The 27149-nt window shown below is 35.5% G+C and overlaps 1 protein-coding gene across 4 annotated transcripts in view; it reads right to left on the minus strand.

The window, feature by feature from the left end:
• The window catches only part of DOCK3 (dedicator of cytokinesis 3), a 520915-nt gene that overhangs the window by 282542 nt on the left and 211224 nt on the right, over nucleotides 1-27149 (minus strand). For all 4 annotated transcript variants that reach the window (XM_069095615.1, XM_069095614.1, XM_069095613.1 and 1 more), the window contains exon 5: nucleotides 16417-16513. In XM_069095615.1, coding sequence (XP_068951716.1) covers nucleotides 16417-16513 — 97 coding nt within the window. The remainder of the gene's footprint in view (nucleotides 1-16416; nucleotides 16514-27149) is intronic.

A 27149-nucleotide genomic window follows, 5' to 3' on the forward strand; every position in this document is an offset into this window, starting at 1 on the left:
AGCTTATCTTGGTAAATGGTGTGAGATGTAGGTCGAAGCCTAATTTCTCTCAGATTGCTTTGCAGTTTTTCCAGAAATTTTGTCAACTAGTGAGTCATTATCCCAATAACTGGAGTCTTTCTGTTTATCAAAACTATGTGTCCACATTCCTTCACTTCCACATATTATCTATCTAATCTGTTCCACTTATCAGCTTCATTATTTTTTTAACCAGTATCAATCATTTTGAGGATTACTACTTTCAGGTACAATTTGATATTTGGTACTATTAAGTCTCTTTCCTTTCCACATTTTTTCATTATTTCCTATGAGATTCTTGGATGTTTATTCTTCAAGATGAGTGTTATTATTTTTTCTTGCTGTATAAAGTACTTCTTTGGTACTCTGGTATGACACTGAATAAGAAAATTAATTTAGGAATTATTGTCATTATTTTGCCTAGGTCTTCCCACAATCAATTAATATATATATAATATCTAATTATTTAAGTTTGTGTTCATTTCTGTAAATAGTTTTATAGTTCTATTAATGTAGCCATTTATCTTGGTAGGTATATTTTCAAGTATTTTATATTTTCTTTAGTTATTTGAAATTAAATTTCTTTTTGTGTCTCCTCTTGCTGGGATTTATTGGCAATTATTCAGAAATGCTGATGACATATGAGTTTATTTTATATCCTACAACTGTGCTAAAATTATTGTTTCAGCTGATTTTTAGATGACTATTGTCAAAAGTAATCATTTTTTTTACTCTTTGCCTTTTCTAATTTCCTCAATTTTTTTTGTTGTCAAAACTACACCTAGTATTTCTAGCATTGTATCAAATAATAATGGTAATAATGGACATCTTTGCTTATCCCAATCATATTGGAAAAGCCTTTATTTTATTCTCATTACATATAATTCTGGCTCTTGTTTTTAGATAGATAATACTTATATTATGGAAAGGTACATTTGTTTCCATGCTTTGTTAGTTTTTATTTAACAGAAATGGATTTTGTATTTTGTCAAAAGTTTCTTTGCATTTAGATAAACACATGACTTCTGTTGCCTTGGTTATTAATATGGTCTATTGCATTTAGAGTTTTCTTGATTTGAACCAACCCTGTCAGAAAAGTGCTGGATTCAAGATGGAGAGTGAGACATATATTTTTGGATATTGCTAGACATGGATATGGGCATGTGGGAATTTATTCTGCTCAGCCATGCATAACTGTTATAATGGCTTTGTTTTTATTTTCTTTTTCAATGGAGGGAAGAGTTATGAGGGAGAGAAAAAATACTTCCAAAAATTGTATATTTCAGGGGTGACTACTGGCCCTGTAGTCAGGAGGACCTCTGTTCAAATCTGGCCTCAGACACTTAACACAAAAACTAGCCATGTGACCTTGGGCAAGTCACTTAACCCCAATTGCCCTCCAAAAAGTTAAAATATATATATATATATTTCTCTTCATTCTCTTCTACTATATAGTTTTCTTCTTCTCTCACTGCTCCCCTTTTTAAAGAGATGAAGAGGGCAGGGGAGAGGTCTGTGGTCCTAATGATCTATGCTTGATGTACCCCCACTGTGGGTTCAGAGTGACACAGTGGCTGTCTGCTGTTTTCTTGTCTTCTACTGACACACAAAAGGAAGCTCAGACCATTTCCCATAAATGTAATGTTTCATGTAAGTATTCATAGCTGGACCCCATCCTCAGCCCCTACAGGCCTCTGGCTGTCTCTCTACAATGGAAAAATGATCCACTATGATTTTTCCTCTAATTTCTCCATCACAATATGGTATTCTTCCTTGATCTTTGTTGGAGTAGTTGTAGAAGAAAGCTCCCCTGTATTGCTTCTTCTTAATCTACTTTTCTAGTTCTTGATTAATAGATTGATTGGTTCCTTTGATACGAAATAGGTGGCCAACGGATGTATAATAGATGTGACCAACTGGTATATAATATCAAACGTGTCCCTTTGTCTTCTTAATGAGAGTAATTACTCTTGTCCTCCTCTGAGCCTAAACTCTTTCTTCTTAAGCCAATTGACAGCCTGGTTTATTTAAATGTTATTTGTTCTATATTACTCCAATTCTATCAAATGCGTACATCAGGGTAAGGATGTAATTGGAGCAAGACCTGACACATTGTTTTATACCTAACTGCTGCCACAATAATCAGTAATGTGGTGAATGAATTAATGGTAATTTTCTGGTAGCTGATGGATAGTTAATTAAAATTACAAAATAATTTAGGAGAAAGAAATAGTCTTCAATGGGAATTTAATATTGCTTTGACAACAACATCAGAAAAGCTCAAAATCTACTGTGACAATTTGTTTTAGAAATTATTCTTTTGAAAGTCAATTTTTACAAGATTGAAAAAGGAATTCTAGCAGACAGGAGCAATATTTTTAGGGAAAACCTCTGATCTTTTGTGATATGGCTATGAACTACTCTGAGGATTCTTCTGGTTTCTACATGTCACAACAACCAAATAGAGGAATGACCCTTTTTCTCCAAGGGCCTATGTGTCAGAATTGCTTCATGAGCATTTAATTCTTTGTGTCTGGAAAACCTTATGCTCCACTGGTGATTGAAAAATCTCGAGAAACCTGCTAGTGACTTTAGGATAAGGAAACAAAGATGATTTTCTACTTTTAGAAGTGGTTGGCTAATTCTCTATAAAAAACCTCTGTTCTTCCTGTTTTCTTCGAGAAGTCTGAAATTACAACTGTCACTTGTAACCACAAAATCACAGGATCTTAGTGCTTTCTGGAAAGATTTCAGCTGCCATCTAGTCCAACTCATAATCTGAAAAAAATCTCTACTATAGTATCAACTTAGAGACCTCAAAAAAGGGGACCTGAGCCATTCCATTTTTTGATATTCTAATTATTACAAAGTTGTATTTCCCCTGACCTCAAGCCTAAATCATCTTTCTATAACTTCACCTACTGCTCTCGGCTCTGTCCTCTAGAACCAAACAGAACAATCTCTCTTTAGTATGACAGTTTTTCAAAAGTTTGAAGACAACTATGATGTTTCCTTTAAGTCTGCTCTTCCAGAGTCTAAGGGAAGTATCTTGTACAACTATGATTAGGAGGAAGAGTCTCAACCAAAGGGCAGAAGTGACCATAAAAATAAAATAGAGAATTTAGCTATATAAAATTAAGTTGTTTTTTTGAAAAAGCTAAATCAATACAGCTAGGCTAAATAGGAAAACTGACAATCAGGGTTTTTGAAAAAGCTAAATCAATACAGCTAGGCTAAATAGGAAAACTGACAATCAGGGGAAAGTCCTTCCATCAGACTTCTGTTAATTCTTATATCTAAGATATAAATAATTATGTTATATATATATATATATTATATCTAAGACATAAAATACATAAGATCAAGAACTATTTCCTCAATATATAAAATGTCAAAAGATATGAAGTTTTAAAAAAAGAGTAACTATAAACAATCCTATAGAAATTGCTTCAAATCACTACTTTTAAAAGAAATGTAAATAAAAATAAACCTGATGTTTTATTTTACACCAAACTTGTTTTTGTTTAGTTGTTTTCAGTCATGTTCCATTTGGGATGTGACACTTTGTCATCCCATTTGGGGTTTTCTTAGCAGAGATAATGGAGTAACTTGCCATTTCCTTCTCCAGCTCATTTTATAGATAAGGAAACTGAGGCAAACAGGGTTGAGTAAGTTGCCCAGGGTCACACAGCTAGTAAGTGTCTGAGGCCAGATTTGAACTCAGGAAGATGAGCCTTCTTGACTCCAGGCTTAGAACTCTATCCACTGTGACATCCAGTTGTCCACACCAAATTTGCAAAAGATGTAAATACTGTATATTGGGGACACGGCAGGGCACACTAACATACTCTTGGTGGAATTGTGAATTGTTTCCAAACAATTGTAAAATAATTTGAAATTATGTAAGTAAAGTCATTAAACTGCTCATACCTCTTGACCCAGAGATCCTACCACTGAGAAGACATTCCAGATGGCTAAATACAGAAAAAAATCCATGTATAACAGAATATTTCTAATAGAATTTTTTTTGTGGTAGCAAAAACTAGATTAGAAACAAAAAAATGAGTGAGAAATGGCTAAAAAAAGTTCTATGAATGTCTTATAATATTAGTGTACCATAAAAAATGAATATAAAGAATTCGTTGAAATTTTTAAAGATTTGTCTGAACTGATGAAGTTTGAAAAAGCAGAACAAAGAAAACAGTATACCCATTTACTATTATTAAATAAACAAAAGATTACTAAAATAAAGTTAAATTCTGAACAGTAATAATTGTAATTATAGTCTTAAATCTAGAGAAGGAATGAAAAGAACTTTCATCTTATCCCTCAAGATGTTGAGACTATCAGAGTAGAATGATGCATGTACTATCAGACACAGTCACTATGTTGAATGGCTTTTAAAAATTATTTTTCTTTTTTACAAAAGAGGACTTCTGGAGGGATTCTAGAAAGAAGTGTAATGAAATAAAAAAATTCTAGAATTTTTCTGTTATAAGTATTGTGTGTAAATATATAAGCATACATTATATACATATTATATACATATATGAACACATACACACATATGTGTGTATATGTATATATAGTTTATTCTATTTAGGAAAGTTCCATCTATTTCTATGCTTTTTAGTGTTTTAAACAAAAATGAGTGTTATATTTTGCGAGATGTTTTCTGTACCTATCAATATAATCATGTGATTATCATTGTTTTTAATTATTAATGTACTTTGTTATGGGTATAACTTTGTTACATAGATATAACAAAACACATTATGGATATAGCTTCCTCATGCAGTACAAGTTCTACATCCCTAATATATAAATTCAACTTAGTTATAATGACTAAAAATATACTGATATAGCCTCTTTGGTATATTTTATTTTCCATTTTGTATAAATCAACATTAGTCTATAATTTTCTTTCTCTGCCCAATTTTTTTCTATCTTGAGAATGAAGACCACACTGGTCACATAAAAAGAGATTGGAAAGGTACAGTATATCTCTGTCAAATGATTTCTGTAATATAGAAACTAATTCATCCTTCTTGCATCCTCTAAACAAATCCCTTATTAAAAAATATTAAAGAGAAGAGAAAAAAGTTAACAAAATAAACCAGTGTTTCAACTGAGTCTGACAGAATAGGTGACATTCAATGCCTCTCCCAAATTAAGGCAAAAACAATTTTCATCACTTCTAGACAAATCTGGTTATTATAATTACAATGCATAATTCAGTTTCAGTTTTTTGCTGCTGTTTTCTCCCCATTTACTTTTTGGTAATTGGGCATGTTGTTTTCTTAGTTGATTCTGTACCAGTTCATAAGTTGTATCAAGCTCCTCTGAATTAATCATTTCTTGTGGTGAAATAATGTACATATACATACAAATACATTTCTGTGTTACTATTTGTTTAGTCATTCAATAACTAATGATTATCTACTTTCCAGTTCTTTGCTACCACAAAAGTGCTGCTATAAACGGTGACAACGGAACCTTTATTTCCATATTTGATGTCCTTGGAACATATGCCTAGCCATGGGATCTCTGAGACAAAGGGTATCTACGTGATAGTGCCTCACCAATTTTTATGGCAAACTGCTTTCCAGAATCAGTGGGCAAATTCACAGCTCCACTAACTAGATGTTAGTATATTTAACACCACCCCCCACCTCAACATTGACTAGTTTTGCATATTTTGCTATCTGCCAATTTTGGGGGTATGTAGTAAAGCTTTTGAGTTGTTTTGATTTGTAGTTCCCCTTTTATTAGTAATTTGGACAATTCTTTTATATGGTTGTTAACTGTTTGCAATTCTTCTTTTGAGAACTTTGTGCATATTCTTTGATGACAGTCACTGGTTCTTGGACTCAAATGTTGCTGTTACTTGCCTACATATCTTAGATAAGACACTCTTCTAAAAGATGTTTGCTATAAAGATTTCCCCCCTCAACTGCTTCGTTTTTATCCTAGTTACACTAATTTCATTCATGAAAAATCCTTTCTTAATTTTAAATTTTGTTACAGTTTTAAATTAACAAGCATTTTTCTCTGTTCCACTTACCTGCCATCTCTACCCATGAACAACAAAACTAAAACTCATAACAAATTTGCATAGTCAAGCAGATCCAAATAACCCAACTGGCCATGTCCCAAAACATGTGTCTCATTCTGCATTTTGAGCTCATTAACTCTGTCAGAAGGTCAGGAGCATGCCTTATATTGGTCCTTTGGAATTCTGACTTATGATTGCATTAACAGAGATCTACAGTCTTTCAAAGTTGTTTTTTCTAAGAAACATTACACAATTTTTTTCTTGTGATTCTGCTCATTTCACTTCACATTATTTTATACAAGTCTTGCCAATTTTCTTTGAAACCACTTCATCATTTCTTATGGCACAATAACATTCCATTCCATTCATATGCCAATTTGTTTAGCCATCCCCCCATAAGTTGCACCTCCTCAGTTCCAGGTTTTTCCTACTAGAAAAGTCACTATAAATAATTTTGAACATATGAATCTTTTTCTTATTTCTTTGATCTCTTTGGGGGTATACAGGAAAGAGTTTATCAATTTTATGGAATCAAAGTTGCCTATTTTATCTTTTGCAATGTTTTATAATCTCTTTACCTGGCTTAAGAATTGTACTCTTCTCACTTAAATCGATTCTAGTATCAACATGTTGACTAGACATGTGGATGCACCCTACAAGCTAATGGTTCTTCTTTATAGGGTTTAACTTGAAATCAAAATGAGAGGGAGCCTATTTGAGGAGGGAACTGTTTTAATACAAAAAGTCCTCTGTAGTAATCAAGAGAAAACAGAGAGAAAAAATGTAGGGAAATCCATATATGCAATGAAATGAGTTCTCTAGATATATTGTGGAATAGTAAATGAAATCATTCAAATACCCCTAGCCACACTCCCCATGATTTTGCTGTTATTTCTCAACTAAAATCTAGCCCTTGGCCATCTCACATTGGAATTGTTAAAAACAGACTTGTGATTTTATTGTGGTAGGGAACTCCAATGAGGACACCCTTTCTAACAATGTAGACAGGTACTTGCTCATAGTCTTAGAGAGCTTTTTGTTAAGAAAACAAAACTCATTGTTCTGAGAACAAATATACAAGCATACCATTCATTCCCACTGATTCAACTATCTCCTTTATAAAGCTGACTCCCAAATTCAGATAGCCATTGGATAAGGTAAATATGGTGCCGGATATCAGGAAGACCTGAATTTGAATCTGAACTCAGACATTTACTAGCTGTGCAACCCTGAGCAAATAATTTATTTTAGCCCCAGTTTCCTCATCTCTAGCACCTACTTCAAAAGGTTGTTGTGAAGATCAAATGAGATAATATATATAAAGTGCTTTCAATATATATAAAGTGCTATATAAATGTTATTGATGTTGTTCTGAGCTATAGTTTATGCTTTCGTTTGCATATTATGCCCACCCGTGCCCACTATGCTCTAGCTAAACTGACCTAATTTCCACCCCTGGCAACATGCCCTGTGCTTTCCCACCTCTGTGACTTTGCTCATGCAATATTTCACATCTGGAATATCTTCCCATCCTCTCTTCATCTATTCAATTCCTACATATCATTTAAAATCCAGTTCAAATGCCACCTCCTCCAAGAAGTTTTCTAAGATCACCTGAGTTCACAACAAGTTACGCCCCCACCCCTGGCCCTTGGGCCCATACACCATTTTGTTTTACAATTCCCCAATATACCCATGTCATTATCTGTTCTTGTGTCAACTCCCCTGCTGTTGTTTTTCAGTTATGTCTGATTCTGAATCCATTTGAGGTTTCTTGGCAAAGATACTATAGTAGTTTACCATTTCCTTCTCCAGTCCATTTTATGGATGAGGAAAGTGAGGCAAACAGGATTAAGTGACTTGTCTAGAGTCACACAGGCAGTAAGTGTCTGAGGACAGATTTGAAGTAAGGAAGATGAGTCTTCCTTATTCCAGGCCTGGTACTCTATCCACAGTGCCATCTAGATGCCCCTTAACTTCCCTAGTAGGCTGTAAATTTAACAATATTAAGAACCATCCCTGATCTCTTCAGTACCTATCACAGTTTTCTGGCTTAAAATTACTTTAAAAATTTGTGCTGAATGAATTAATAATGAGGACTCACTTATATAGTGCATTATGGGTTTCAAGGTGCTTTTATTATAACAGCCCTGTGAAGTGAGTAGAGTGAGTATTTTTATCTGTATTTTACAGATGAGGAAACAGATTCAGAGAAGTTAAAAGAAGCTAAGTCCTTAGTGAAACACATCAGCTAGAGCCTCACTATTCACATCAATCAACCAATAAGCATTCATTAATTATTGTATCTTGCCCAGGGTCTCATAGCTAGTAAGTGTCTGAGACCAGATTTGAACTCAGGTTTTCCTGACTCCAGGCCCAGTGCTCTATCCACTGGACCACCTAGCTGCCCCAGTTCTCCTGCTTATCTGGGACCATCTCTAGTCGTCCTGATCTATATCTTGCCACTGGACCCAGATGGCTCTGGAGGATAGAGTGAGGCTTGTGACTTTGTACAGGCCTGCCTCACTTAAATTCAATTCACTTGCAAGTCATGGCATTGATGACTTTCCTGATATCATGGTTCTCTTCAAGAAAGAAAGACAAATAGCAATGAAAGAACAAACAAACAACCATGTACCAGTCATTGCAATAGAATTTGGAAATACAAATGCAAGAGTGAGAAACTTGCATTCTACATGACGATACACATAGTCACAGAGAAGCAGATGCAGGATGCATACAAAATAAACAAAAAGGAATTTTAGGGGAATGTTAACAACTGGTGAAATCAAGAAAGGGTATTTAAAGTAGGGGGTATATGATCTGAGACTTGAGAGGACCTAGGGATTCCGGGATGTAGAAGGAAGAAAGAATATCAATTCAAGTAGCAGAGGCAGTTTGTACAAAGGCTATGGAATGTAGGAGATGGAATGTCAGGTATGAGGAACAACAAACAGGTCAGTTGGATTGGAACTTCAGGTATGTGAGTTATATGTAATCCTGGAAAGACTGGACCAAGGCCATGCGTGAGCCTAGGAGGATGGTGGTACCCTAGGTAGTAACAGAGAAATTAGGAAAAAGTAAGTGTTTTTAGGGAAAACAATTAGTTCAGTCTTCAATATGTTGAATTTAAGATGTTTACTGAATCTGTACTTTTAGATGTCTAAAAAGTACTTAGAGAGGCAAGATTGGAGTAAGAAGAAAAAGAGGGCAACTGGACAAGTAGATCTGAGAGTCATCTATATATAGACAATAAATGAAACTGGAAGAGCTGATGGGATCACCACATTAATCAGTATGCAGGAAGAACAGGGCTCAGGATAGGGCCTGGAAAGATGCCCAAAGTTAGTAGGCATGACCTAGGACTCAGGGCTAGGGAGCCTGTGGCCTCAAGGTCACATGTGGCCCTCTATGTCCTCAGGTGTGGCCTTTTGATGGAATTCAAACAGAAAAAAATCTGTGAAGTTTAGATTATGTCAAAGGGCTGCAGTTGAGGACCTAGAGGGCCACATGTGACCTCAGGGCCTCAGGTTCCCCACCCCTGACTAGATGAAGAGTCACCAAAAGAGATGGAGAAAATATGGTCTCAGGGTGGGGGAGAATGAGAAGACAGCAGTGTCAAAAGCCTAGAGAGAATAGAGTATCAAAGAGAAGAAAGTGATCAACAGTGTTGAAGACTGCAAAGAGGTGAAGAAGTAGGAGGAATGAGAAAAGGAATTAAGAGATCATTGGTAATTTTGAAGATACAGTTTCAGCTAAATGATGAGGGTGGGAGTCAGATTGCAAAGAATTAAGAAGAGTGAGAGGAAAGAACATGTTATTGTAGATAAGAAAAGCTATTGTAGAAAGCTTTCTCAAGCAACTTAGCCACAAAAGGAAAAAGTAATACAGGATGGTGTCTAGCAGGGATGGATGTATCAAATGAGGATTTTTTCAGGATGAAGGAAACATGGGCATGTAGCAGGGAAATAGGCAGTAGACGGGATGAATGAATATTAGTGAGAGAGTAGGGATGACAGAACAGACAATCTGTTGCAGAAGACAGGGTGGAATGGAATCATGTGTATATGTAAAGTAGTTTGTCTTTGCAAGAAGAAAGGTCACCTCTTCATGTGAAACAGGGGTGAAGAAAGACACAGTAGCATTAAGGTATCTGCACAATGTGAGATGAATAAAGGGAAAAGAGGCAGATCTCTGTGAATGGCCTTAATTTTTAAAAATGAAATATGAGGCAATGTTCTCAGCTGAAAGGACAGAGAAAGGGGACACTGTGGGAGGCTTGAGAAGGCAGGACAAGGTTTGGAAAAGCCACCATAGTGAATGGGATAGTAACTGATTAAAGAGGCACAGAAAGATTGTGAGGGACCAATAGAGATTATGCACTGTAAACATGTAGTGGACCCAGTCAGCACAGTTTGGTGATTTTCTCCAGCTTTGTTCAGCAGCATGTGAGTAGGAGTAAAGGTGACAGATGGTGAGAGTAATCTAAGGCTGAGTTGGAAGGGAAAAATCTTATAGAGAATAAAGGAGGAGGGACTTGAGAGAAGATGACAGTGTAGAGTTGAACTGGTTCACAGTGATGGGGAAAGGGGAAGATGGGGAAAGGAAGAGATTGTAGCCAGTGCAAGGGTAGAAGAATGATAGTGCTGTGAACAGAAATAGGGAAGTGAGGAGAAGGAGAATGTTTAGGGAGGATGATAATGAGTTTTATTTTAGACATGTTGAGTCTGAAGTGACTACGGGACATCTAAGTGGAGATATCAAGTAGGTTGTAGCAGGTGTGAGACTGGAGATCAGGAGAAAGAGAAGTATCAGCATGTGACTGGAAATATAGATTTTGGAGTTATATAAAATGTACTAGAGCTGATGAGATCCCGAAGATTAAATGTAGAGAGAGAAGAGGAGAGGGCCCAGGACAGAGTCTATGGGAACCCTAATCCATAGGGGGCAGAACAAAGATGACAGACCTGCAAGGAGATTGAAAAGGGGTGGTCATATGACCTGGAATAGCACAAGGCAAGTCAATTGTGTCTAAAGGAATTTATTATGAAATTTTAAAAAACCCTTTTTTATAACTGTTCCACAGCACTATACATGTAAGGACAGTTAGAGTAGTTTTCCAATGTAGTTAATTTTGCTGTTGTTGAATTGCTCCAGGAGTGTCTAACTGTCGGTGACCCCATCTGGGGTTTTCTTTGCAAAGAAAATAGAACTATTTTCCATTTCCTCCTTCAGCTTGTTTTCCAGATGAGGAAACTGAGGCAAACAAAGTTAAGTGACATGCCTAGGGTTAAACAGCTAGTAAGTATCTGAGGCTGGATTTGAACTCAGGAAGATGAATTGTCCTGATTCTAAGTCCAGTGGTCTATTCACTGTGCCACCTAGCTGCCCTAGTGTTCTTTATACTTGCCATATAAATTATCTGTAAGAAATAGAAACAAACCTAAAAGAAAAAGGAAATGAACACAAGAGGATTATAAAGAACTAATTCTAAGGAAGAACATTAGCTTTTGTGAACAATGAGAGTAATGTGTGTTGGATTATATATATAAAATTATATATTTAGAACTGGAAGGGACAGTGGTCATGTAGTCCAATCCCTTTAATTTATAGATTAAGAAACTGAGGAACAGAGAGAGCTGCTCAATGTCCCAGAGGTGGACAGTGGTGAAGTCAGGATTCAAACTCAGGTCCTCTGACTCCAAATACAGTATACTTGGGGGCGACTAGGTGGCACAGTGAATAGAGCACCAGCCCTGGAGTCAGGAGGACCTGAGTGCAAATGCAGCCTCAGACACTTAACACTTATTAGCCCTGTGATCTTGGGCAAGTCACTTAACCCCAATTGCCATGCCTTCCCCTGTCCAAATACAGTATATTTTGTACTGCAGAATTATTCAGATTTTTTTGAGACAAAAGGAGTACTGTTATATTTACTTCTCTTGGATTATTTTGGTCAGAGACTAGAAGTTAGCTCAAAGATTACATGAGAATGTAAGTGGAAGACTCACAATTTGCCAGGCACCTAGGACTTCCTGCTTATCTATGAGCTTTAACCCTGAATGTAGAGACTAGAATACCCAGGTAGTCTAATTCTTGTTTGGGCTTGGAAGTGGGAACTGTTTTGAGTTGAAAGATGACATTTTCAAGCAGGTTACAAGGGAAGATGTTCTAAGCTAAGAAGGAATCAGAAGGAATGAATGGAGCAAGACTGGGGAACTATAGCAAAATAGATTACTTTAGGAGGTTGAATGTCCATCTCAGTACCTAGGTAGTATTCTTTAATTTGCACTTATAATTATTTTACTCTGGGGTATTATTTCTGAATTTGCATATTCTCTTTTCCTTTATAAATATACCCTAGAAAATGCAATCTTGTGGTCTAAAGTGGGTGGCAGTGACAGAAGAGGGACAAGTAATTAGAGATTGTGTATGCAGATTGCTGAGGAAGCCAATCTGGCTTAGGGCCCCAGAAACTGCAGAAGGATTGGTGCTACTCGTTGGAATTTAGTGATCAGTAGTTATGCTATATATTCTTACATTTTCCAAAAATTTTGTTCAAGCCACTGATGAAAGTCATGGGGTCAAATGTAAGGCTATTCTGGATTGGTTGGAGTTAGGGCTATAGGAAGCTTTGTATGTTCAGTGAAATGTAAAATCCAGGTCAGATCCTTGACTCTTCCTCTGTTATTATTTTTTCATATGAATGTGTGTTTGTGGAAGAACTCCGAAAACATTTATTGGAAGCAGACACTTTCAATTAGTGTAATCAGCTGGGGAACAGTAGATAGGGTGGGCATAGTTTAAAAAAAAAGGAGGATTAGTGGGTTGGCATGATGCAAAGAAACCCAAAGCTGATGATATCTTTTAAACCATAGATGCTTTAAACTACATAGGTTAGTAATAAATCTTTTGAGAGCTTATCGATAAAACAACAGCATTTCCAAAGCTAGTATCTTTTGAGCTAAAGGTATAATAAAATAGTGGCCCAAAATATTCTACCAACACCCTCAGCCTCCTCCCCACAAAAGAAATCTAACAAATTGAGTAAAATAATGTTGTACTTATGGAACACTTTGAAGAAAAGCTTGCCTTACATTTAATGCATGTTTCATATCTGGAATTAGAGTAATTTTAAAGTAGAGAAAGACAGCCTTACTGAAGACAGCTGGAGGAACAGAATATATTTTCTGTACTTTTTCAACATTATGTGATTTTTCCAACCAATTTGGCTTAATATAATAGTATAATCCATTTATTTAATATGAAGAACTAAAAAATATAATGTGCTCTACTTAAAAGATTTTTATAAGATACATAAAATGAAAACAGATGGCTGTGAATTTTGAATCTTCCATTTACTTTTATTTCAACTTTTTAAAGTGTACTAGATGCCAGTCTTTTGACTGATAAACCACCACACAAAGACACTTTAATTTTCATAGCACTGTTCTTGTTACATAGTTGTCCGTCAGTCAGTAAACATTTTTTAAGCACCTACTATGTTATCAGGCACTATGCTAAGCACTGAGGATGGCAAGAAAGGTAAAAGGAAGTCCCTACTCTTGAAGAGCTCACAGTCTCATGGTGGAGCCAACATACGGACAACTGTACAAACAGCGGATATATACATATATGTGTATATGTATAAATGCACATAAACATTATATACACATACACATGTATGTGCATGATAAATGGGAATAATCAACAGAGGGAAGGCACCAGAACTAAAAGGGAGTGGGAAAGGCTTTCTCTAGAATTTAGACTTTAGCTGGGATTTGAGTATGTCAGGGTTTAAGGGGGTTGAGAATGGAGCAAGCTGTAAGAAAACTGGAGAGCTAAGAGAGGGGCAGGTTTTGGACTCTGAACGTCAAACTGAGGCTTTTTCATTTGATTCTGCAAGTGATAGGAAGCCGCTGGAGTTTACTGGGAAGGGGGATGACACTATCATCCTGTGCTTAATGGAAGATAGGTATTTCAGTTTTTAAACTGAAGTGAATTTCAAAACCCACTTTAAAGAAAAACTGTGTATTGTCCACAAATAGGCTGTATTAGTGGTTCTGCATGTGTAAGTATATAGAGCTCCATATAAATGGTCACTTCTCTGAAAAAAGAATAATGTCTTTGTAGGCATATTTAATGTGGTGAGAAGGGTCTTGAAATTCGGACTCTACACTTGTAACATTTGAGATACAGTAAGAAAGGTATTCATGATTCTTTAAGCTAAGTAGTCCTGAAGATACCACTGGTATAACTCAACTGGCATTCTTTCCTATTATAATGCTTGGGTCAACTGTTTCTCACGAAAAGATTTTGGCTTCTCTTCTATTCAGGTCTGTATTCCAGCTTCATCTATTTTAAAGAATATGCAAAACAGGATAACTCCTTTCACAGAAGACCCAGATACCTCAATTTAATCAACAGATAGGAAGTTTTGTGCATCTAAGCAAGATGGTTTATGCCCTGCGATCACTATGAAGTGAGAACCCCTTTGATTAGAACAAGCAAGAAAGAAATGTGATAGGCTGATAGGATTAATCATGTCCATTGAACTGGTGTATAATAAGACAGCAGTTAGCCCATCAATGAGTTCAATCAAGTGTAAATCCCTCTTGTTTTCTAGATTGGAGATTTATGGATTGGAAGTTCTAGTTTCAATCTCCTTGCAGGTCTGTCATCTTTGTTCTGCCCCCTATGGATTAGGGTTCCTATAGACTCTGTCCTGGGCCCTCTCCTCTTCTCTCTCTACATTTAATCTTCGGGATCTCATCAGCTCTAGTGCATTTCATATAACTCCCAAATCTATATTTCCAGTCACATGCTGATACTTCTCTTTCTCCTGACCTCCAGTCTCATACCTGCTACAACCTGCTTGATATCTCCACTTAGATGTCCCGTAGTCACTTCAGACTCAACATGTCTAAAATAAAACTCATTATCATCCTCCCTAAACATTCTCCTTCTCCTCACTTCCCTATTTCTGTTCACAGCACTATCATTCTTCTACCCTTGCACTGGCTACAATCTCTTCCTTTCCCCATCTTCCCCTTTCCCCATCACTGTGGGATGAGTGCCCCTGAGAAGGAATCACTTCCAGGGGTAAGGAGAATTTCTTTCTCTCCTCCCCATTTCCAAAAACCATGTCATTGAAGAGGCTGGATGAATAGTGAAAAGTGGCTATCATCAGGATCAGAGAGACAGGACAAGTAGAAAGACACACATTTAGCCAGCAATCATCGTCACCTGAGAAAAGGCATCTTTGGGAACATGAACCCTCATGGCATACAGAAGTGTTAGCAATGGACTCTTCAAAGGAACTAACTCTCAGATCCTAGCAGAGCTACACCTAAGGGTAACATAGTGGGAACTCAATGAAGGGAGAAAACTTTCAGTAACCAGGAATTGTGAGGGACCCCTTTGCCGCATGGGTTCTCTACACATACACCTCATGACCTCTGTGTACATTATTCCCCGGGACCCTGTGTGTATCCATGGGACAGTGTGCTCCTGGATTTTAGGAGGATGATCTGTTGTGTCCTCTTTGTAAATAATTTTTCTTTAGAAATTGAGATTACTGAGTGAAACTGACCTGGAAGCATACTAGCTGGAGTGTCCTAGATAGGCTGGTCCTAAAATAATCCCAGAAAACCCACTCTGAACCTCAGGGTCACCGCTGGGTGAAGCATCATTAGTTGCCCTCTGGAGACCTATCAATCGGTGAAGGTTGGCAGAGTGAGTCCAAAGTGGTGTTAACACCTGTGCTGCTGACTTCATAGGACCGCTATGAAGATCAAATCCAGCCCTAACACAGTGCCTGGCAAAAAGCAAGCTGATTGATCAAAAGAAATCATGTATGAAGTATTACATAAATGTCAACTATTACTATTTCAAGTGCATTAAAGAGATTTCCAGAGCTAATCCAAGGAGGCAAAGAACCATTTGGTACTACCTATACAGAGAAGTGAATTTTAAAGAAAGTATTGATTGACAGCTATGCCAGTAAAACATTGCTGCTCCATGGAGTTGAATTTCTGAATCACTGGAGCTCTTTGGTACCAAGCCACTGGCAAAATCCTGCAGACTAATGTTAAGAGAGATGCTACAAGAAACTATTATTGTAACTTGTTTGTGTAAAAATCCTCAGTTCATAGTAAACAGTTTTCAAAGGCATCCCTAAATGTTTGTGCATTACTCAAGGAACTATTCCTGGTTTGTTACTGAGAAATTCCCAAGATGCTAAAAGCCACAAGGTGGTTTTTCATTGATACAATGGTCATTAAATACTGTTTTACCAAGAATGGATACTGTCCCAAGAGTCTTTCTTCTCACTATATACTTACCACATAGAGTTGCTTCCAGAGACTAGCCCACTCTTGTAGTGTTGCTGTGACCTCTGTCACAATAGAATCTTCCAGTGGAACAACAGTTTCATATTGCCTACAAAACAAAGACAAACATCCACTCATGTTAGTGTTTACAAAACTTAACACTTCTTTTCTGGGACAGAAAATCCAGAAGATACCACATATATTTCTTTTTCTAATTACTTAATTCATATTAAAAATCCATACAAATGTCTAAATGCTTATACCTCTTTTTGCCTAAAATCCCTGTCACTATGGCCAAAACATATTATAATAATTTCTTTTGGTGAATTGTTTATAAAAAAACATTTTATCTCATGATATGGATTTCCATTTTAATTTTATCCATCATCATGGTTTAATGGTAAGAACTCTGAATTTAACATTAGAGAACCTGGGCTGGAGAACTGCATTTGTCACCTGTGACAAGGTCAGTCATTCTTCAGTCATGTCTGACTCTTGGTGACTCCATTTGGGGTTTTCTTGGCCAGGGTACTGGAGCTGTTTGCCATCTCCTTCTCCAGATACTTTTACATATGAGGAAACTGAGGCAAACAGGATTAAGTGACTTGCTCAGGGTCACACATCTATGAAGTGTCTGAGGTCGGATTTGAACTCAGGAAGATGAGTCTTCCTGATTCCAAGCCCAGTGCTCTATCCACTGCACCACCTAACCACTACATGGATTAACTTTTAAATAGCACTTCATCCCTCTGGGCTGGTTTGTCTTCTTGTCTGTAAAATTAAGAGGCTGGAACAGATGGTCTCTAGTAGAGGGTCTCTTACATTTCTAAATCACAAGAAGTCTTTTCCTTTTAAAAAGAGACAACTATCATTCTGTTCTCTCTTGCTTCCAAATGTAATATAAACTCCTGTGGAAAACTGGTCTCTTGCATATGTTGTAGGACAAAGGCACATGGCATAGAATAAATCAAGTGTGGACTAGAGGAAGTCATGCATTGAATTTTTAAAAATTTATTAAGCTCTCTTTCTCTTTCCTATTTTCTTGGTGCTGGATTTTTACAGCAAATGGTAGGTGAAGAGGAAATGAGTGCTGAGAAGTGTATATGCTCTCTTAGTCTAATATCACACATAAAAACAGAAGGGTATGAGTATGGTGAGGAAGAAAAGGAGTTGGTCAATGTGAAAGATGTTCACACCTTTTGAAAGCTGATAAAAATTTTATTTTTAGTAAATAATCAGTAAGGCTTAAATATAATCAAATTTCCATCCTCTGTCATTACATTCCTGCCAATAATGACATTATCCACTTGTCAGTAATAAGAGAAAATGTATTTTGTGAGGAGCAGCATAAGCATCTGTTCCTATTTTAGAGCAAATGACAAAAAGGACAACTATGTTTAACAGAAGTCTATGTTAATGTTAAACACTATGGAAGTTTAAGAAGATAATTATATTCATATCATTATGCACTGATATTCTAGTGAACTACTCATATGAAAAAATAAGAACAAAGGCACAATGTAAATGTTGAAATGTTGGCCAAATGTACAACTTAGCTAAAAATCAAGATTCTGTCAGTGGTTTATATATTAATAAGAAATGAAAGACAATGCTTAGAAAAATTTTCTTTATTACACTAAGTATCTAAGAGGGTGATTTCCAACTTTGATTCAGTTATGCTCAAAAAAACCTCATCATCATTGATATACTTAGAGAATCCTAGAGAATCAAGTAAAAAATTACTTGAGACAATAAATAAATTTGGCAAAGTTGCAGGATATAAAATAAACCCACATAAATCCTCGGCATTCCTGTATATTTCTAATGAAATTCAACAGCAAGAGATAGAAAGAGAAATCCCATTTAAAGTTACTGTAGACATTATAAAATATTTGGGAATCTACCTGCCAAAACAAAACACAACTACAAAACACTTTTCACACAAATAAAGTCAGATCTAACTAATTGGAAAAACATCAATTGCTCGTGGCTGGGTCGAGCTAATATAATAAAAATGACAATTTTACCTAAATTAAATTATGTATTTAGTGCCATACCAATAAATTTGCCAAAAAACTACTTTATAGAGCTAGAAAAAAATAGTAACAAAATTCATTTGGAAGAACAAAAGGTCCAGAAGATCAAGGGAATTAATGAAAAGAAATGCTAGGGAAGGTGGACTAGCTATACCAGATTTTAATCTGTATTATAAAGCAGCAGTCCTCAAAACTACTTGGTACTGGCTGAGGAACAGAGTAGTGGATCAATGGAATAGACTGGGTACACGAGACTCAGCAGTCAATGACTATAGTAATCTACTGTTTGATAAACCCAAAGACCCTAGCTTTGGGGATAACAGCTCACTATTTGACAAAAACTGCTGGGAAAACTGGAATATAGTATGGCAGAAACTGGGCATAGACCATTATCTAACATCATATACCCAAATCAAGTCTAAATGGGTACATGATCTAGGTATAAAGGCTGATACTGTAAGCAATCTGGGAAAGCAAGGAATAGTTTACCTGTCAGATTTGTGGAGAGGGGAAGACTTTATGACCAAACAAGAATTAGAGAGCATTATAAGATGCAAAATGGATAATTTTGATTACATTAAATTGAAAAGCTTCTGTACAAACAAAGCCAATGTAACCAAGATTAGGAGGGAAGTGGAAAATTGGGAAAGAATTTTTACAACCTATGTCTCTGATAAAGGACTCATTTCTAAAATATACAGAGAATTGAGTCAAATCTATAAGGATACAAGTCATTCCCCAACTGATAAATGGTCAAAGAATATGAACAGGCATTTTTCAGAGGAAGAAATTAAAGATATCTATAAGCATATGAAAAATGCTCTAAATCACTATTGATTAGAGAAATGCAAATCAAAACAACTCTGAGGTACCACATCTCACCAGTCAGATTGGCTAAGATGACAAAACAGGATGACAAATGCTGGAGAGGATGTAGAAAAATTGGAACACTAATACATTGGTGGTGGAGTTGTGAACTGATCCAACCATTCTGGAGAGCAATCTGGAATTATGCCCAAAGGGCTATAAATAATTTCCTATCCTTTGACCCAGCAATACCACTTCTAAGGTTGTATCCCAAAGAGATCATAGAAGCAGGAGGAAGACCCACATGTATAGAAATATTTATAGCAGCTCTTTTTGTGGTGGCAAAGAACTGGAAATTAAGGGGGTTTCCATCAATTAGGGAATGGCTGAACAAGTTGTGGTATATGCATGTAATGGAATACTATTGTGATATAAGAAATGAGGAGCAGGTGGACTTCATATTTACCTGGAGAGGCTTATAGGAACTGATGCTGAGTGAGAAGAGTAGAACCAGGAGAAATTTGTACACAATTACAGACACAACATATGTGTGACAACCAACTTTGATAGATTGGACTCTTCTCAGCAATCCAGGGTTATAAGTCAACCCCAAAAGACTCATGATGGAGAGAGATGTCTACATCCAGAGAAAGAACTGAGTTTGAATCCAGATTGAAGCAAACTACTTGCTCTTTTTCTTGTTTGGTTTTGTTTCCTCTTTTCCATTGTTCATTCCATCTGATACAATCCTTCTTTATAATCTGACTAATGTCTAATGCGGAAGTATTTGCAGATCCTATACTTGATTGTATGCCGACATGGGGAGAAGGGGAGAGAGGGAGAGAAAATTTGAAACTCAAGGAATTGTGGAACTGAATCTTGCAGACTAAAAGTAAACAAACAAATTAATAAAGACCAAAAAAAATTAAAAATAAAAACCAAACAAGCAAACAAACAAAAATCCCATCATCAAGTACAAATCTTGTGCAGATCTCCATGCTTGGTACTTTTGGGGGATATGCAAAGAAGTCAGTACCTGTTCTCAGGAAGTTTACAGAATGGTAGTTATGCCAGTTTACTCAAGAGTTTTTCCAATTCACTTAGTAAAATCAATCAATTAAGAAGCATATATTAAGTACTGACTACACGCAAGGTGCTATAGTAAGCACTGGGAATACAAAGATTAATAGTCCCTACCCATAAAAGAGTTTATATTATAATGGAGGAGAAAACATGTACAGTATAGATACAGACATAATATATATGCAAGTATAGATGCATGTATGTACTCACACAATATATACTTGCTACATTTGTACAAAGTACAAAACTACACTGTATCCTGTATCTCTGTGTATGTATGTTTATGTACATACATATACATATGTATGTGAGTATATATATGTGTGTGTGCACATGGGTATATATGTTTGTCTATACGTGTGCATACACATACATACACACTAATGGTAGTTTTGAGGAGTTCTCTAGAAGCTAGAGGGACAAGAAAAAGAATCTTCAAGGAAAGTAGGGATTCCAAAAGGGTAAGGTGAGGAGGAAGTACATGGCAGACACAGAACAAAGCTTAGAGAAAGACATAGGTTCTCCATCTCCCATTTTTGAACCTTTGCATAACCCCTTGCCTGTGCCTAGAATGTTTGGCTCCCTCACCCCTTAGCTTTTTTGATTTCCTTCAAGACTCAGATTAAATCTCATCTACTCCAGGAGATTTTTCCTACTAATGCCATCTGCTTAGGCCTTCCTCTTTCAGATACACTATCATATATACACATATATGTGTGTGTAGCTATACACACATATGTACACAATATGTATAGGCATGTATATTTATGTGTATGCACACACACATATATGGAGAAAGAGTGAGAGAAAAGAGAGAGAAGAGAAAGGGAGAGAGAGAGACAGAGACAGAGAGACAGAGTTCATTATTTACATGTTGTGGCCCCATTAGAATTTAAAATCTTTGGGGGCCACAACTGTCCTGGGCTTACACTGTTCCCTTTAATATTTTCTTCTCTCTAGGATTTCATTATGCTTCCCTCTCTTGGTTCCCCACCTACTTGTCTGACTACTGCTTTTCAGTTTCCTTTTTCTAGATCTTCTTTCACGCCATGCTACAACTGAACATTCTCTTATAAGATAGATAGCTACTGAACAAATTAAAATAATATCGGTCATCTTAAAGAAGACAAGAGTGTGACAAACCACAGAATGAAATAAATTCTAAATATATCCTTTTAGATTTATTAAATTCAATTAAATTTACTAAACTGGCTGTCCTACCAGCATCTTAAGCTTAAGTATGAAGAAAAACAGATTAACTGCATTATTGAGCACAATACCAAACTTTGGGAGAATAAATGAAAAAGTTATGCTCCTTCCACAGGCACAGCCTCGTAAAGTACAAGACAAAAGAACAAAGAAACAAGGAATATAAGTAGGTTTTATGTCTAAGGGGGACATTTAGGGAATATGAATGGACAGGATCACAAAGCATCTCATTTCTTTTTCTTTTCCATCCCAAATTCTCTCCATCCCCTGACCAGTTCCCCTACCCGTTGAGAAAGCAAGAAATATAATACCCATTACACACATGAAATTATTAAAACATATTTCTACATAAGACATGCTGCAAAAAACCCCAAGAAAAATGAAGAAATTGAAAAAAATGCTTTAATCTGCACTCAGAGTCCACCAGTGCTCTTTGTGTAGATACACATTTATATACATTTGTCATTATGAGTCTTTTGGAATTGTTGCATGTCACTGTATTGATCAAAGTAGCCAGGTCTTTCACAGTTGATTATCATTACAACATTGCTATTAATATGTACAATATTCTCCTAGTTCTGCTCATGTCTTCCCAGGTCTACCTGAAATTTATATGAAATCATCTCTTTCATCATGAAAACATATACCACTTATTCATCCATTCTCCAATTGATAACATCACTTCAGTTTCCAATTCAATGCCACTACAAAAAGAACTGCTATAAATATTTTTATACCTATGAGTTCTTTTCCTTTGATCTCTTTGGGATATAAAACTAGTAGCAATATTTCTAGGTCTAATTTTATAGCTCTTTGGGCATAGTTCCAAATTGTTTTCTGAAATGGTTAGATAAGTTTACAGTTCCACCAACAATGCATTAGCCTACCACCTATTTTTCCACATCCCATCCAGTATTGGTCATTTTCCTTTTCTGTCTTGTAAACCAATCTGATGTGTATGAAATTGTACCTCAGAGTTGTATCAATTTATATTTCTCTAATTATTAGTGATTTAGAGTATATTTATGAGTACTGACAGCTTTGATTTTTTTCTGGAAATGGCCTGTTCATATCCTTTGACCATTTATCAATTGGGGAATGGTTCTTATTTTTATAAAGTTGCTTCAGTTTCCTATGTATTTGAGAAATGAGACCTTTATCAGAGAAATTTGTGGTAAAATTCCTCTCCCCTTACCAGATTCCTGCTTTCCTTCAAATTTTGATTGCACTGGCTTTGTTTATGCAAACCCTTTTAAATTTAATGTAATCAAAAATCATATACTTTGCTTTCTATGATCCTCTTTATCTCATTTGGTTATGAACTCTTTCCTTATCCATACATCTGACAGGTAAATTATTCCATGCTCCTCTACTTTGCTTATGATATCATCCTTTATATCTAAAACATGTACCCATTTTGAGTTTATATTGGTATAAGGTATGAAATGTCAGTCCATGCCTAGTTTCTGACAGACCTGTTTTCCAGTTTTCCTGGCAGTTTATGTCAAGTAGTGAGTTTTTGCCCCAGTGATTTGGAAGTTTGGGTTTATCAAGCACTAGACTTCTGTAGTCATTTGCTTCTTCTGAGTATTATGTACTTAATCTGTTCCACTGCTCAACCGTTCAACTTCTTATCAAGTACCAGATTGTTTGATGATTACTGCCTTGTAGTATAGTTTGAGAGCTAGCATTGCTAGGCTACTTTCTTTCACTTAAAAAGAAAACCTGATTCTTTTGATAATCTTAACCTTTTGTTCCTCCAGATGCAATCTGTTATTACTTTTTCCTAGTTCTATGAAATAATTCCTTGATATTTGGTTGGTATGGGACTAAATAAGTAAATTAATCTAGGTAGAATTGTCATTTTTATTATATTGGCTTGGTCTACCCATGAGCCATTAATATTTCTTCATTTGTTTAGATCTGTCTTTATTTGTGTGAAAAGTGTTTTGAATTGTGTTCATGTAATTCTTACATGTATTTTGGCTGGTAGATTACCAAGTATTTTATGCTGTCTACAGTTATTTTAAATGGAATTTATCTTTCTAACTCTGCTTGCTAGGTTTTTCGAAATATACAGAAATGCTCATGATTTGTTGTCATAGGAATGTAAATTTTTAAGATCTTCCCTGCCCCTAGGTTAAGTGCATTTAGAGACTGTGGTGGGAGGCTTGTTTTTCAGGAAAATCCACACCTTGGTGCTTTGTGATTGGGCAGTGGGTCAAGAGGGTTGTTATATTCTCTGAGCCAGGAGAAGGTTATATAAGCCCTGATGTGAGACTTTGTTTTGGGGGCTCACTTTGAGAAGTGTGATTTGACCAGATGAGACTCTGGACAGCCATTGAGAGCCCCGCCCCCCCCCCCACCTTTGAAAATCCACATGTTGATGCTTCCCTCTCTGGTAACTGCGATTTGGTATGGATGCAATGGTTGGACAGTTTGGAAGTCTGTCTGCTTGATCTGTTTTTCTGTTTTCTTGTAACTTCTGTCTGTATACTCTGAAGTTTGGGATGCTGACCTTTTCCCCCTGAACTAGGTAAACTATATATGTTTGATTAAAGTAAGCTTGTTAATCCATTTTGAGTTGCTTTCTTTAGAAAAGCAGATCTAAGAACCTGTGTTGGCAGCCACCCTGGGGATGCTGGAGTGCTTGCTTCTACATTTGTGTGGGTTTATTTTATATCCTGCAGTTTTACTAATGTTTTAAATTTTCAACTGGTTTTTTATTTGATTCTCTAAGATTCACTTAATATATCATTATATCATCTGCAAGACATGATAGTTTTGTTTCCTCATTGACTATTCTTATTCCTTCAACTTCTCTTTCTTGTGTCATTGTTATAGCTAGCATCTCTAGTAAATATTGAATAATAATAGTGATAATAGACACCCTTGCTTCAGCCCTTATCTTACTGGAAAGGTATCTAGTTTATCCACACTACAGATAATACTTGCTGTTGGTTTTTCAAAATAGATACTATTTATCAATTTTTAAAGTTCTTTTTATTCCTATGCTTTCTAATGTTTTGAACAGGAATAGGTATTATAATTTGTCAAAAGCTTTTCCTGCATCTATTGATATAGTCATATGATTTTGTTGTTGTTATTGATATGGTCAATTAAGCTTATAGTTTTCCCAATACTGAACCAGCCTACATTCCTGATATAAAGTCAACTTTGTCATAGGGTATGTTTTTTGTAATGTATTTCTATAATCTCCTTGCTAGTGTTTTATTTAAAAATTTTACATCAATATCCATTAAGGAAATTGGTCTATAGATTTCTTTGTTTTTTTCTCTCCTTGTTTTAGGTATCAAAACTCCATTTGTGTCATAGAAAGAATTTGGTAGGATTCCTTCTTGGATAATCTTTTCAAATAGTTTATATAGTATTTAAATGAACTGTTCTTTAAAAGTTTGGTAAATTAATTTGCAAATCCATCTGGTCTTGAGTTTTTTTCCTTAGGTAGCTCATTTATGATTTGCTCAATTTCTTTTTTTCTTCTTCTAAAGATAGGATTATTTGAATATTCTATTTTCTTTTCTGTTAATCTGGGAAATATATATATATGTATACACACATGTATTTGTAAATATTTATCCATTGCATTTAGAGTCTCAATGTTATTTGCATATAATTGGGCAAAATAGCTCCTAATAATTGCTTTCATTTTTATCTCCATTTGTTGTTCATTAAAGCTTTTCATTTTTGATACTAATAATTTGGTATTCTTTTTTCTTTTTTAAAATCAAATTAACCAACGGTGTATTTTTGTGCCTCTTTTTGCCAAGTTTTTAAAAACCAACTCCTGGTTTTATTTATTAGTTCAGTTTTTTTAACTTTAAAATTGATTAATTTCTTTGATTCTCAGAAGTTTTTTGTCTAATTGAGGATTTTTGATTTGTTCTTTTTCTAGTTTTTTTTCAGTTCTAAGACCAATTTATTGATCTGCTCTTTTTCTCTTTCACTGACATAAATGTTTAGAGATATAAATTTTTTGCTAATTACTGCTTTGGTTGCATCTCATGAATTTTAGTATATTTTCTCATGGCCATCATTATCTTTGATTGAATTATTGATGTTTTCTATGATTTGTTCTTTGGTCCACTCATTTTAAAGGATTCAATTATTTAGTTTCCACATGGTTTTTAGTCTATGCTTCAGAGGCCCTTTAATTAATGTAATTTTTTATTGTGTTATGGTCTGAAAAGAGTGCACTTAATATTTCTGCTATTCTGCATTTATTTGTGAGGTTTTTATGCCCCAATACATGGTAAGTTTTTGTGAAAGTGTCACATACAACCTTAGTACACTCCTTTCTATTCCCATTAAATCTTCTCCAAAGGCCTATCATATATAACTTTTCTAAAAATCATTTAATCTCCTTACCTTTTTTAAAAAATTATTTTATGTTTAGATTTATCTAGTTCTGAGAGGGTATATTGAGGTCTCCCAGTAGGATAGTTCTGCTGTCTGTTTCTTCCTATAACTCATTTAACTTCTCCTTTAAGAATTTGGGTGCCATTCAGTGCATATATGTTTATTGATATTACTTCATTGTCTATGACAACTTTTAGCAAAATAGTCTCCCTGAATATTTCTTTTAATTAAGTCTATTTTTGCTTTTGCTTTGTCTAAGATCATGATTGTAATCCCTGCCTTATTTATTTCTGCTAAAGCAGAGTAGATTCTGCTCTAGTCCTTCATTTATAATCCCGTGTCTTTCTCCTTTAATTGTGTCTCTTTTAAACAATATATTGTTTAATTCTTGTTTGTAATCTATTCTGCTCTCCTCTTCCATTTTATTGATGAGTTCATCCCATTCATATTCACAGTTAAGATTACTAATTGTGTATGTTCCTTCATCCTATTCTCTTTATTTATTCTTATCTTTTGTTACCCTGTCCCCTCCTCAAAAGCATGTTTTGTTTCTGACCATTGCATCCCTTAAGCTACCTTCCCTCTTATCACCCCTTCCATTTCTGTTAGTCACTTCTCCTCTAACTTTCCTGTTGGGTAAGATGAAGTTCTATACCCAAATGTATGTGTACGTATATTCTTCCCTCCTTGAATCAGTTTAGATAAGAATGAAGTTAAAGTGCTGCCAGCTCCTCTCCTATTTTCCCCTCTAATGTAAAAATTCTACCTTGCATGCTTCTTTTGTGTGAGATAATTTCTGTCATTCTTTTTCCCCCTTCCCCCTTTCCCATCACATTTCTCTTTCTTATTCTTCCATTTTTTCTTTTAGCTAATCCCAAAATAATAGACCCATTTCCATACCCATAACCTTATTAAGGGTTATATGTATCATCTTACCATTTGGGAATATAAATAGTTCAACCTTATTAAGCTCCTTATGATTTTTCAATCATGATTACTTTTTAATGTTTCTCTTGAGTGTTATGTTTGTCCAATTTTCTATTCAGTTCTATTCTTTTTATCAGGAATATTTGGGAGTCTTCCTTGTAATTAAATGACCATTTTTTCCCTTTGAAGGATTATACTTAAGTTTTGCTGTGTAGGTTATTCTTGGTTGCAATTTTGACTTCTCTGCCTTCTGGAATATCATGTCGACACCTTCTACTCCTTTATTTTGAAAGATGCTAAGTC

This window comes from Petaurus breviceps, unplaced genomic scaffold, assembly GCF_028583685.1.
Source record: "Petaurus breviceps papuanus isolate PSGF00001 unplaced genomic scaffold, PetGlider_PUasm1.0 227, whole genome shotgun sequence".
Taxonomy (NCBI): domain Eukaryota; kingdom Metazoa; phylum Chordata; class Mammalia; order Diprotodontia; family Petauridae; genus Petaurus; species Petaurus breviceps.